Source organism: Phyllopteryx taeniolatus, chromosome 21 (genome assembly GCF_024500385.1).
Source record: "Phyllopteryx taeniolatus isolate TA_2022b chromosome 21, UOR_Ptae_1.2, whole genome shotgun sequence".
Taxonomy (NCBI): Eukaryota; Metazoa; Chordata; class Actinopteri; order Syngnathiformes; family Syngnathidae; genus Phyllopteryx; species Phyllopteryx taeniolatus.
The window spans coordinates 5,300,656-5,313,540 of record NC_084522.1 but is presented as its reverse complement, the minus strand read 5'-3'; the positions used below and the strand labels follow the sequence as shown (position 1 = coordinate 5,313,540).

The 12,885-nt window shown below is 40.1% G+C and overlaps 1 protein-coding gene across 21 annotated transcripts in view; it reads right to left on the bottom strand.

Annotated features, from left to right (window-relative positions):
* The window catches only part of adgrb2 (adhesion G protein-coupled receptor B2), a 144,726-nt gene that overhangs the window by 63,991 nt on the left and 67,850 nt on the right, over positions 1-12,885 (bottom strand). For 19 of the 21 annotated variants that reach the window (XR_009786161.1, XM_061760557.1, XM_061760561.1 and 16 more), the window contains 7 exons: positions 8,413-8,574; positions 3,671-3,835; positions 3,178-3,342; positions 2,056-2,157; positions 1,703-1,809; positions 519-713; positions 144-212 (listed from right to left, as the gene is read on the bottom strand). Coding sequence is in view for 20 of the 21 variants with exons in the window: in XM_061760557.1 (XP_061616541.1) it covers positions 144-212; positions 519-713; positions 1,703-1,809; positions 2,056-2,157; positions 3,178-3,342; positions 3,671-3,835; positions 8,413-8,574 (965 nt within the window). In the remaining variant the exon portion in view is untranslated. The remainder of the gene's footprint in view (positions 1-143; positions 213-518; positions 714-1,702; positions 1,810-2,055; positions 2,158-3,177; positions 3,343-3,670; positions 3,836-8,412; positions 8,575-12,885) is intronic. The other 2 variants (XM_061760569.1, XM_061760577.1) reach the window with 1 other exon arrangement.

Below are 12,885 nucleotides of genomic sequence, written 5' to 3'. Positions count from 1 at the left end.
GGGAATCAATCTGGGTCAAACTCAAAAAGACTTCACAATTCATCTTTTTTTGGCGTGAACAGGTGTGTTTTCATGACTCTAATGGCAAAATGTTCATGTGACAAAGACACACGTACGCACACACAGCAAATGAAAGGCTTTACCTGGTGCACGTCTTCCCACTTCTCGAGGTTTTCCATGTCCAACATGTGGCTGATTACCTGGAAGAATTTCTAAAGACAAAACAATATATTGAAATAAATTAAGTGTTCATCTTATTAAGTATTTTTCTTGCATCATCTTGAAACTCTTGCTGCGATATTGCAGTATATTGTAGATGTTATAATTTTTTTAAAAAAGTAACTATCTCTCAATCATCTTACAAACAAAAGGGGAAAAAAAGTATAAAATCCTCACAATAAACAGAGGTAGTGCAATGATATATGCCTTCCATGAAACTGTTTCTACATTGAATGAAACAGGAATTGATGTTATATCAGGAGTTGTATCTCTGATGTGGTTTGTTTGCTTTTGCCTACCTGCACGTCGTCAGGAGCTGGGATGTATGTTGCTCTTTTGAAGGTGTCCGTCACATTTCGCAAGATCTCCGTGGAAAAGAGAAGGTCGCCACTGTAGTAGCTCCTCCTCTGAAAAAGCTCCAGGAGACTTCTTACGATCTGAGACATGCCCTCCCCAGCCAGGGTCCTCTGACCCTTCGCGAGATGCTCTCGTAGCTTAGATGAGAAAGAGGCAGACAGTGAGGGAAAAAGTGAACAGAACTGGCACGTTTTCACCACTGCAGATGCAACCAACATTAAAAAGGTGTTGCAAAACACCATCATGAATATGTACATGGCAATTTCTCTTGCCTGTGCTTAAAATCGGCAAGTCAAAAAGAGGCCAGAAGCACTCTCTCTCAAAAATTGCATCTTGATACAACTGCAAGGAATAAGTCAAACATGACATAGTGTGTGTGTGCGTGTGTGTGTGTGTGTGTGTGCATATGTGAGGTGTGAAATGCAAAGTGATCGGAAAAGAGCGAGAACAGAAGATAACATCAATCACAGAAAATTAATTATTGACTCATGGTATTAATGGAAGGTTGGAACAGAAGGTAACAGTACAATCAAGTCCTCCACTTCACAATCTCTAATAGCCCCCCGCCCCCACACACACACACCCCCCACCTCCAAATAACTCCAAACCCGGGCCCCTATAATCTCCTCTGCCATAATGGAGGAGAGGGAAAGGTGGAAGTTCACGGAGCAGGGAAATGGTCTGCCTGATGAACACATTCATTAGCTATGTTCATTAATTGATAAGTGTGAGCGCAAAGCTGTGGAAAAAGCTAATTATAGATACTGGAGATCCGACAATAAAGACACCATTGGGAGTAAACTTTGAGAGTTCCTTCGTTATTGAGTTTTTTTTAAATTTATGTTATTAACAGATGTCCCTTCATTTCATAAATGTTTGATGGTAGGACGCAAAGCAGCAGAAATTATTTAACCTATAAAATTAGACACTGCACAGTATGATCGTGTGCAGTTCCACTACTACGCCACACGAATAAATACAATGCTAAAACAATGCTTCTCTGATTGTGACTTTGGAAAGACAGAATTTTTTTCACTGGCTGATGTAAATCCTGATATGCGAGAAGAATTCCAGAATGTGTGTGTGTGTTTGTGTGTGTGTGCGTGTGTGTTAACTGAGAACTTACAGATATATGTAAATATCTATATTCAACTGAGACGCATCTGGCGAAGCTCGGAGGACCCCAGAAAGCAACTCCATTATTGTCCAGCATGCAACGACGACTAGCAGATCCTGAAAGGAACAGGCACAAAAATTGGCTCAATATTTTTCATGTCTGCACTGTGGGAGATCTATTTTTTTTTCACTTGACATATGTTGATTAATAGCAATAATTCACATTCTGAAGAGTAACCTAACCCTCAATTTGCATGATTTGATTGAATATCTAAGATTGCTAGTATAGGCTCAATATATATTCAAGCTAAAATAAAGATATCGCTGACAAATTGTGAATGGGAATGATGCTGATGGACCAACCAGTAGCGTTTGTTGGACACTTGTTGTACACGGTTTCGCCAGCTGAGGCTCTCTTCCAAGAGATAGTGAGGAGGTTCTCGTCTTTACATATCTCGTGAGGAGCTGCAGGAGAGAAAGTGAGGTACAAAGAAAAAAATATAGTCAAGTCTGGTTAAGCTCACAAAAGAAAGTTCAGTTTACCAGGAGGTCTTTTGATATGAGAATTTGTTTTAGGGTATGCAATTAAACAATGCTTGCACAGGAAGAACATGGAAACTGCAGGAGTTACAGATTTGAACCCAGAACCTCCCAACTGTGAGGCAGACGTGATAACAAAAAATAAGACACTCAAAAAATGAAATTCAAATCAATGTTCTTCTGCAGCTGCTCCCAATTCCATTCCCCTGTACATAGCTGAGTGCTCCCTGTCAGTGTCACTGCCCCGGTACACTATCTCGTTCCCACTTCATCTTAATCTCCCCTCACGTTCCCTCCCTCCCCCTCTTTCATAACCCTGATGAAACAAACGCAAGAGAGTTATCTGAAGATATTCCAAGCGGGCAGATGGGTGTTGGCAGAGTCTATGCAGAAGAAAGATGAAGAGGGACGACGGAGAGCAGAGAGAAAGTGGGAAAGAAAGTGAGGGAAAAGAAGATGATATGATGTTCACCCTGCAATGTCAATAGAAATCCAACTTGTCTCCGGGTCAAAGTGCCTTGAGAGTTTGTTTTTTTAAACAAAAGAGGTGTAATGGAAGCCCCACTAAGAGATTGCACCATGTCGGAAATCAAATGTTTGTAGGCTTATTTAGGCATGCTGTTTCCTGCAGGGTTAACACACCACAAATTGATGCTACAATGAGCATGGCGCCCTCAACCTGGCAGACACAAAATGGAAAGAAATTATAGCGGGGAGAGTGCAGTAAAAACACACATAGCCTACCCAAAATAACAAAATAAGGCTAAAACGAGTACACGTCAGCAAATGGTATGTACAAACCATTGCACCACTGCAATTGCGATGCTGCAAATAATGATGATGTAGTTCCTTCAAACCTCGCAGTGGTTTGAATGTACATGCAAAGGCACATACAAAATAATATGTCATGTATCCTTTCGGATTTATCTCAAAAGAGCCACTAACCAGGGCACTTCTTTTCGTTGCAGGACCGAACCTCCTCTGCCGAGCCCTCGCATGGGTAACCTTGCTCCCCGTTGCCCTCGCATGTCCTGGAGCGCCGCTGCCACCCGGAGTCACATGTCTTGCTGCAGAGGCTCCAGGGGTTCCAGCTGCCCCAGTTCCCTCCGCCTAGATAATGAGAAAAAAGAAAAGAAAGAGAGTCATGGTGAGTACTGAGAGTAAATTCTTGGGTTACAATTCTAAGCGTTTTATCATTTAAATGGGGGAAAGACACAAAGAGCCCATTCTGTGACTACTAAAACACACTAGTATTCTTTCCCCTCAAGGACCCCACTTGAAACAGAGCTGCAAGCCAAATTGGCATCCAACCCGAAAATGGCAGCATCCCACAAATCAGAGCGCGCCATGCGATGCCTTTAGATAATACAAGTTGCATGGTTGCATAATGGCAGAGAGTGTGAGAGCGAATACTAAGCAATGATTTAGCACGCCTTACCAGCGCATGAAGGGTTGGTGCATTCTCTGCTCTCTTGATGGGGGCCCTTGCACTCGGCCCAGCCGTGCACGGATGCGCTGCAGCGTCTCTGCCTCTGCTGGGTGCCCGTGTTACAGGAGACGCTGCATCTTGACCACGGGCCCCACTCCAACCACTTGCCCTCCACTGGCACCACGCAAGTGAGGTGAGGTGGAAATTGGGAAAAAATAAAAAAGATCCGAGAGGGGGCGGGTGGAGACGAGAGAGCAAAGATGAGACATCTCTAAAGTAAAATGGCTTTGAAAACAGGTGAATAGGAAGAGTAAATAGAGTGCAGGTGCTATTTTATTTTCCATAAATAGCATTTACAACATAGCACATGTTCAATATTTAAATCCGCTGTGAAAAAGCTGTTCATAATTCCTTTTATGTTGTGATTCAAAGAGTTCACGCAGAGTGTTGCATGTTGATGACAATTTCATTTCTTGACTGGTGTTTGTGCATTAATAGATATATTTAAAAAAAAAAATATATATATATATATATATATATATATATATTTCACTGCAATCCAGTACTGCCTGTCAAATGATCCACAAAGACCAAAGAGCCTAACCAAAGCCTGGTGACATGCATCAGGCAATCGAAGCTCCCACTACTGTTCTGTGCTAGAAAAGAAAGCAATGCTGGAGTAATCGGGTTGTCAAATGAAATGCCCCCGCCCCCCCCACAACCAAACCCACCAAGAAAATTACAGTGATCAAGGCGAGATGGTTTGACAAGGACTTGAAAGCTAATAATAAATTGGGTAATTTTGAATGTCAAAGAAAAAAATGCTGTGGACTAGCAGTAGGAGCTTAGCTGGAGGTGGAAGTCAAAGACAATATGGAGGTTCGTTTGGGAATGGATTATCCATCCATCCATTTTCTGAGCCGCTTCTCCTCACTAGGGTCGCGGGCGTGCTGGAGCCTATCCCAGCTGTCATCGGGCAGGAGGCGGGGTACACCCTGAACTGGTTGCCAGCCAATCGCAGGGCACATAGAAACAAACAACCATTTGCGCTCACAGTCATGCCTACGGGCAATTTAGAGTCTCCAATTAATGCATGTTTTTGGGATGTGGGAGGAAACCGGAGTGCCCGGAGAAAACCCACGCAGGCACAGGGAGAACATGCAAACTCCACACAGGCGGGGCCGGGGATTGAACCCGGGTCCTCAGAACTGTGAGGCTGACGCTCTAACCAGTCGTCCACCGTGCCGCCGGGAATGGATTCTTTATTTATAATTTATTTTAAAACGGTTTTAGGATTTTCACATTGTATGATGCTGAAATAGAATTAAATAAATGTATCATCTCAATAAAATAAATATATAAAAAAAAATCAAAAACATGCAAATACATTTGGTTGAACATTATTTAAATTGCAGCAGGTCGAGTGCTCAAAATGTAAATGTTGGTGTTTAATCTAAGCAGCGATGTTCATTTTGTATCTAGTTTTTCCTTGGATACCAAACAGCAATCTCTGAATGTTTCGAAAAAGACGGGTGCTTGTGAAAAAAAATGCAGCATTAAAAATATTAAGTTGATGTTCGCCTGAGATATAGCTTACTTTAAATTTCTTTACTGTATGTTGTATGTACATACCGCCTGATATGCTGTTTTACAGCACATAAGCTGTGCTGTCGTTACCACCTTCAGAAAAACAATAATAAAATGTGTTGCAGTGTTGGTAGCACTCACAGTGAAATAAATTCCATATACTTGTTCGCTTGCTTTGATTTGTCTGGGCTTTGTCATATTTTACAAAAAGAAAAAAAAATTGTAGTTATATCGATTGAAATTTCAACATTATTTTAGGATAACACATCACTCTCAGTGAACTCAATTGCAAAAAGCAGCTTCAATTGAGCATTTAAGACACTTTGGTGGAAGCGAACAACAGCACAATAGTCTGAGCTAAGGACTTTAAAATCTTGTATCAGTTGAAAAATATACCGTATATTGTGGCGATAGAAAAGTGAAAAAATGTAGTAAACATATTTGTCTGTTACACTGAAGGGATAGCGGCGGGGGTGGGGTGCAATTGTCAGTTTTGATGGATTATTTGGTCAAACTTGCTGAGGCATCTCTGCTGGAGATGTGAAATGATTATAGCTGTGAATTACAGAACTACTGCTAACTGCGAAGCATCTTTTTAGAGATTAATCCAAAGCAATCAAATGTGCTCACATCAGGAACTGAAACCATTAGAATAGCTTGGTGTGTGATAAGCCTCAAAACATTCGATCACTGAGACAAATTTGCACTTCAAATTCAAGAAGCTTCTGAGAGGTAAATCTAAACAAGAAACAGTAAAACATTTGAGACAAACCCGACACATGTAGTGGTTCTTAACACCATATCTGATATCTTAATAAGATGAAACAAGTCATCAGTGATACAGAGTCTATCAGCATGTGTCTGATGCAAAAGTCTTCCAATTAATCCATCAATGCTGCTAAAAGAGATTAAACAGGAAGAAGCCAATTAAGACTGGTATGTAGAAAACGTTCTGCAGCTCATTTATTATGACATGCATTCAGAGAACGCAGAGAGAAAGGTGATCCAAGGCACCATTATATGGGCACCAAAATGCTGCTATTCATCATTTCAAAACTGCTCTGTCTTTGAACTTTGAAATGCACATTGGTTTAATAAGGCTTTACACAGTATGCATTTAAAACAAGCATGACATTCCGCACACATTTCCTTAAAGCCACCAATAGGTACAAGCCTTTCGCCAAGGTCACAGCATTACAGAAGCAGCATTTTGAAACACTTATTAAGACATACTTGAGATGCTGATGGTTAAGTATGTCTGGCTATTTGTCAATTAAAAGCTATAACAGTAATAAACAGCAAGATCATTCAAATTTAGTAGCAATGGCAGGCTCCAGTCATAACAGATTGCATGACTCAAAAATGCAATTTTATGCAAAAGCTTGAACATCCATTAAAACTATTATTCCAGAGATAGATTAAAAAAAGAACTATTTTTCAGTGTCAAAAAAAAGATTTGTGAAGTTACATTTTATCCCAGTTTAATGTCAGTGCTTTTAAAATAAATGTCTTTAAAAGGTCACAGATAATGCACGTATATTAAGTGTAGTGTGATGTATAAAATATATTTTTTGGGAAGTTCTATCCTTCTTAACAGGGCTGGTATTTAATTGTCTGCAGAACAAAGGTATCTACAAGTATAAAGCAGTTCTATCATAGCTACAATGCTAGTGCAGCTTCTCTTTCTTCAGAATGTAAAGGAATCGACCCATTTTGTACCAAAGGCAGCTTAATAAAGATCTTTCAGATGGCCAGTCTCAATCAGATTTGTAGTCCCGATGTGCCCTCGACACAATAATTAGATGGGGCTATGCTAGCAATTTAGTGAGGCTCTTGACAAGGTGCAGGCCTAATAGGTAATCTTGGAGCTAGCAGAAGAGCTCCATGGCAGATGCGCTGCGCAATCCAAACCGAGCCATCCATGAACACAACGTAAAGAATTGAAAACTAAATTCTTATCAGTCTCGGTCCTGTAGGATGCCTGAGTGAGCGTGTACACACCTCACAGATGAATGAAAATGGAAATTCAAACTCTGGTGAGAGGGCATGGCACAAAAGCGGCCAACGTGAGCAGGCAGGAATGATCGGCGGGTATGCCGCATTCACGTCAACAAAAAGTGACGAATGACCTTGCAATATTGGTTTCCAAAAAGGGAGAAAACATGTACTCCTCCAAGTGTAGCTATTTCTACTGAAGTGGTACTTGAACATCGAGTACTACAATGTATTATCTTTAAAAAAAAATTAAAAAAAACACTCAGTAAGATTGCATTTAAGGAGAAAAGGTGCTTACAGGCAAAAGCTAAAAACAGAGTTAAAAACAAACAAAATTTTTTTACTTGCGAGCTATGCCTACATCCCAAAAATGCATCTGCCCTGGATGCCAGAATTTACACAACAGCTCAATGTTGTTATTTGAATTCCCAAGTGTTATGCGTTTTGTATTATTCAGGCTACTGTTATAAGCATTGTGTGTATATAAATAGCACCAAGTATTTGCTCAAAGTCTGTCATGTAGTGTGAGCCACAGACTAAATAATGTGTACCGCCTGAAAAGTCTGTTATGTCGACCCACAGGCTGACACAACACCAAGCGAGGAGGTGACGACACGGACGCAAGTCAACAGGCTCCCTGTTGACTCGCGAGCTAGCTTGTGGCTAGCACCTCTGGTCGTAGCGTGGAAAGCCCCCGCAACGACTCATGGGATATATTTCAACCACCATAGGCTTTAATCGGATATTTTTTGGCTGCTCAAACATGTAGGGGATGTGTAGGCATAAAAAAGCGCAGTCAGCGGACGTAGCCACAGCTTTCGATAGCAGATTGTGAAAGTGTGTTGATATCTACTGGGTTAATTAATTTATTTATATGTAGGATATTTTGTTAACACTTTTTTGTAACTTTTTTTTATTGAAGGCCCACATTTGTAATATCGTTCTTCGACTTGCCAATGTTGTTATTGTGCTTTTTATTCAAGCTTCTAACTTCTTTTATACTGTGTGTGGACAGATATTTGTTAATAAAATTGGTGGAATGGAGTTTTTTAAAATATATATATTTTTTAATACCTAGATACATGTGCACATAGCATTGCAACTTAAAAGAGAGAGAGAGACGGAGAGACTTCGACTGGTGGTGACATGTAAATGGACATGGTACTAACCAGGACACACTGCTATGTTGCAGAGTTTGGTCTGCGTCTCGGGCCATCCGCAAGGCACTGCCCCACCTTCGTTCACACACTTCCTGGTTCGAGTCCTGGAGCCCCGCCCACAAGTCACAGAGCACAGACTCCATGAGGACCACTCGTGCCACAGTCCATGCACTGCAAATGCCCACAAATGCACGTGCAAACACACAACATGGGGATGAGGAATGAGGGCGGGGTAAGAGGCAGGGGCATCACAAGCATTAACGATGTTTGAGATTGAGAGAAATATAGTCGATATGATATAAAATGAAAATGGGCACATTCCTAGAACTGGCAAAGAAATGGAGGCCAGGGATGGACACAGCCATGCACTAATGCAGATTGAGTCATGATATAATTAAAACTATTACTTACCGAATAAGGGCAACAAAGACTCAAATTAATCAGGCACTCCGCCAACCAATTAAGGAAGGAAATGTTTCTGTTCTTAGTGTGTTCTGCAAAGTTGTCCTCCTACTTGTGCATCTCATCTAATTTTAGCAACAGATGTAGCTGTTGAAATAAATGCAAGTGGAATAAATGAGCTGTGGAGTTGCACAAAAACATTGTCAATAATGAATGTGACCTCAAGACTCTTCTTGTGTTGCAAATGATCACTGAGCTTAACTTTGCAGTGTCCAATTCCACCATGCAGCATTGGCTGCACAGTGTCCAAAGTTAAAGTGCACACAAATGAATGCGTGGAATAATTCAGTAGACTTTCCGAAACATTCGGGCCAGCCTCAATAATAAACCATGCTTGTTCAAAATGATCAAATAAAGAAAAAGATGTATGTGCCTTATTTAATGGAGATAAACTACATTTGGGAAAAAGGAAAAAGAGGGAAAGGAACATTTGATGATAAAGATAGTTGGTCTTGTTGAGCAAAGCTAAATAAATCATAGCAATAAATAATTAAGTCTACTCTGTGAAAGAAGACTCAAATCAGCAGCAGTTGCAGGCACAGAGAGATAGTGCTATTAAAAAGTATGCAGTTAAATCATAGGACCTGCTAATAAATAGTGAGATATTCAATCCAGGCATCAAGATTTTAAGTGGACTTGTAGGTATAAGGTATAAGGATTAAGAATAACTTTTTTTCTATTTTAAATTGATGAGAGATGTGATTGTGGCATTTTGCAAGGATACTCAGTGGTTACATTCTGTAAATGGTGGAGGCAGAGATTCAAACAAATCATTTTTAAGTCGCTGCAGTCTTCTGCCATACTTTTTTAATAAAAGTGACTGTGTGTCGATCAGAGTGGCCTCTTTAGAGCGCCTCGTTGTCGGCTACAAGTGCAGGCAGGTCATGGAGAGGATGCGGAAGAGCGAGGAGGGAAAAACGTAAAAGTCCAACCTGGACCGAGACTCTGCGCTTGCGTGTGGCCGTTGTTGTGGCGCTGAAAAGCACTGCGACGAAACAGGTGGGATGTATTTGAGCCACCAGCGGGATTAAGTGGATATATTTTTGCTGATGATGCTAGACGAAGTAGCATCCATTTTACAGTGGGGCGGGGTTTCACATATTTCCCAATTTCATGATTTTATTTTTTAATTATTCAAATTAGGCATGGTTGTTAACAACACCTCTCTGGTGTGTCCATTACTTATTTTTTCACATAAATTCTAACAATGTGTTTGCTTGTTAAGAGAATAAGATGTGCTGTCACAATGGCTCCTTCTGGTCTGTGGTTTTGAGACAATCTATGAAGCAAGAGAAGCTAAAATGTCCCAACTAACCCACTCTCATAAGAAATGCAGACTTTAAATAGCATGGCATTCACTTACAGCCCTAATCAGACTAAGGTTACATATAATTAAGATGTGGGCACTCTACACAGCTTCAAAATGTATTCCATTAATAAACGTACCCATGTAATTACTTATACATTATTAAGATATAAGCTTGTAATTTGCCATCACTAACAGGTGAGGCAACTAGCGAATAATAAGACACATGCATCATATTAACCCTAGATAACCGTCATTACCAGCATTTTAATGCAGGGTCCAAGCACAGCATGCTGCATTATTTATGTGCTTGTGCTCACCATTTGCTTGTAGTCATGAGTTACTGCATCCTTGCACTGAGTCTCACTGTATTGCTTGAATGATTACCGGAGCTGTGGTGCTGCAGCGTTTGACTACGCACTGACCCAGAGACATGTACTGCATAATACAACATTATTTTAGTCCGTGTTTTAAATGTAACTGAATCTATGGCAAATTAGCAGTAGCTAAATACAATAGAAGCAATGGTACAACGTGACTTTGCATGCTTTGGGGAATTGAAGCTTTATACTGCAAATGAAAGAGAGAAGGGCCTAAAAATATTTTATTTGCTCGACCACTTACTGCCTACTTGGCTTTAACAAGGATAGTACCATTAGCTAAACTGATTTGGTTTCATCTTAAATATGGATTTGTACCCATGGAATAACAAAACAAGCAAAAATGTCCTTTCACACTTCATTGCTTTTCTGTCCATGGCAGTTTTCTGAGATGTTGCACGCAGATACACAATCACGTGCACGGAGATGCCCACAGACATATCCATCTACACTTACAACTCACCAATAGTATTCACTAAGTCAAAATCCAAACATAAACATAGGGAAAATATTTCAACAAAAATGCTGTTAAATATATGCACAGTGCATTCTCTTTACCTCGGGATATCTGGAAGGTGGAGGGGGGTACTGGGCTTGTTTGTTGAGAGTAAATACATATGAAACAGAATAACTAATATTGGCTTGGAATATTTTATGATCTGGACAGAGCAAGTCATGTTCGGAAGGAAGAACCACGGTTTGTTTATGGGAAGTACGTGAATCGAGACTGAATCTTACTGTATATATCATTTGGAAGAAGGCACTCACAAAAACATATGTTGCACTCAATAGTCTGGTGTGTAAAAAAAAAAAGATAAAAAAAGGCTGATTTGCTTTCATAATTAGTCAGAAATCCAGGCAAATGCCCTACAATTCACCTTAAAGAACAATTTTATAAAACTTGATTTGATCTGGATCCTCACCAGCATTTAATGAAATCACTTATAGGTTGAAGTGCAACGTTCCAGAAAATTGTATTGAAAGTGTTCCATTCGTTTTGCGTTACCCTACTGTCAGACTTCACAAAGATGCACCAACATACACGAGTGAAAACATTACCTCTGGCTGAAGGGTTATTTTTAAAAGTCAATTACATCAAGCTCATTAAACCCACTGACGTCTCTTTGCTACCACCTCCATGTTCCCCATTTAGCTGAATATGCTGCCGTGCCATTCAGGCCATCCCTGGGGTGTCCCACCACCCCAACAGAATGGAAGCATATCAAAATAATGAAATAATAAATGGGACAACACCGCAGCCAATATCCCATCAAAGGAGCGGCTGAGAATATTAATATCAACACGGAATGGAAAACAGAGACACTTAGCCATACAAATCGCATTGGCGGATTTGAATTTAAAAAACAAGATTAGCATATGCACTGACAAGGAGGTAAAATGTTTTTCTTTTTTCCTTTTTAGAATTTTGGGCGGAGATTTAGCTCTTGAATCCTAACATGCTTGGAAAAAAAAAGGTTCTGATAATGTAAATTATGTTTAAATACACACCAATAAGCCAACGGTGGACCTTAATCTAAAAAACGAAATAATGCATAACATATAATCATGTTTATAGAGCACAAGCTGAGTACGACACTGTCATTCGACATTAAAACAGAAGAACAAACACAGATGCCAAGAACAATAGGTAGTACTTTACTGTTGGCAGAAGTGGTAGAACAAATGAAATAAAGTTTGCAAATCTCCAACAGTGTTTGATCAGGAAAACTCTACACCTTAATTAGTTTTAGGTAGCCACAGGAACAACTTTTAAGAACTTTTGATTTAGCCATTTAAACAGTTTAAACAGTTTTGCATAAAATGAGACTAATGTATTAGCAGAGCAAGCTTAATTTGCAGATATTTTTAGTCCATACCACACTAGATGGAAGAAAACCTATAGTGTTTATATGGATGGTTGAAACCACGACTAAAAGACGATAAATAGTGAGGCAAGTGCAATATGTGAGGAGGTGGCGCGTATGTAGATCTCACGCAGGGTAATTCAGAAGTTGAAACTTGAACAGAACACCTTGAGTGCTCAATCCAGCCAACTGAACATATAGCAGGGGGTACAATATAATCAGGGCTATGCTGCAGATTTGGACTGCAGTCACATAGGAGAACATACATTTTATGCAAAGACATTCATGTTACATCCTGTGCATTGCTGCAGAAATCTTACATAAACAAAATAAAGGCCACTTCTAATCCCTTGCACCGCATCCATGCCCACACGCTTAGAAGCTGACACTCAACAACTGTGACACTGACTTTTAAGTCTTGTTCAGAAGATCTGACAGATCTGACATTAACGCGTACTGGGTCATTCGA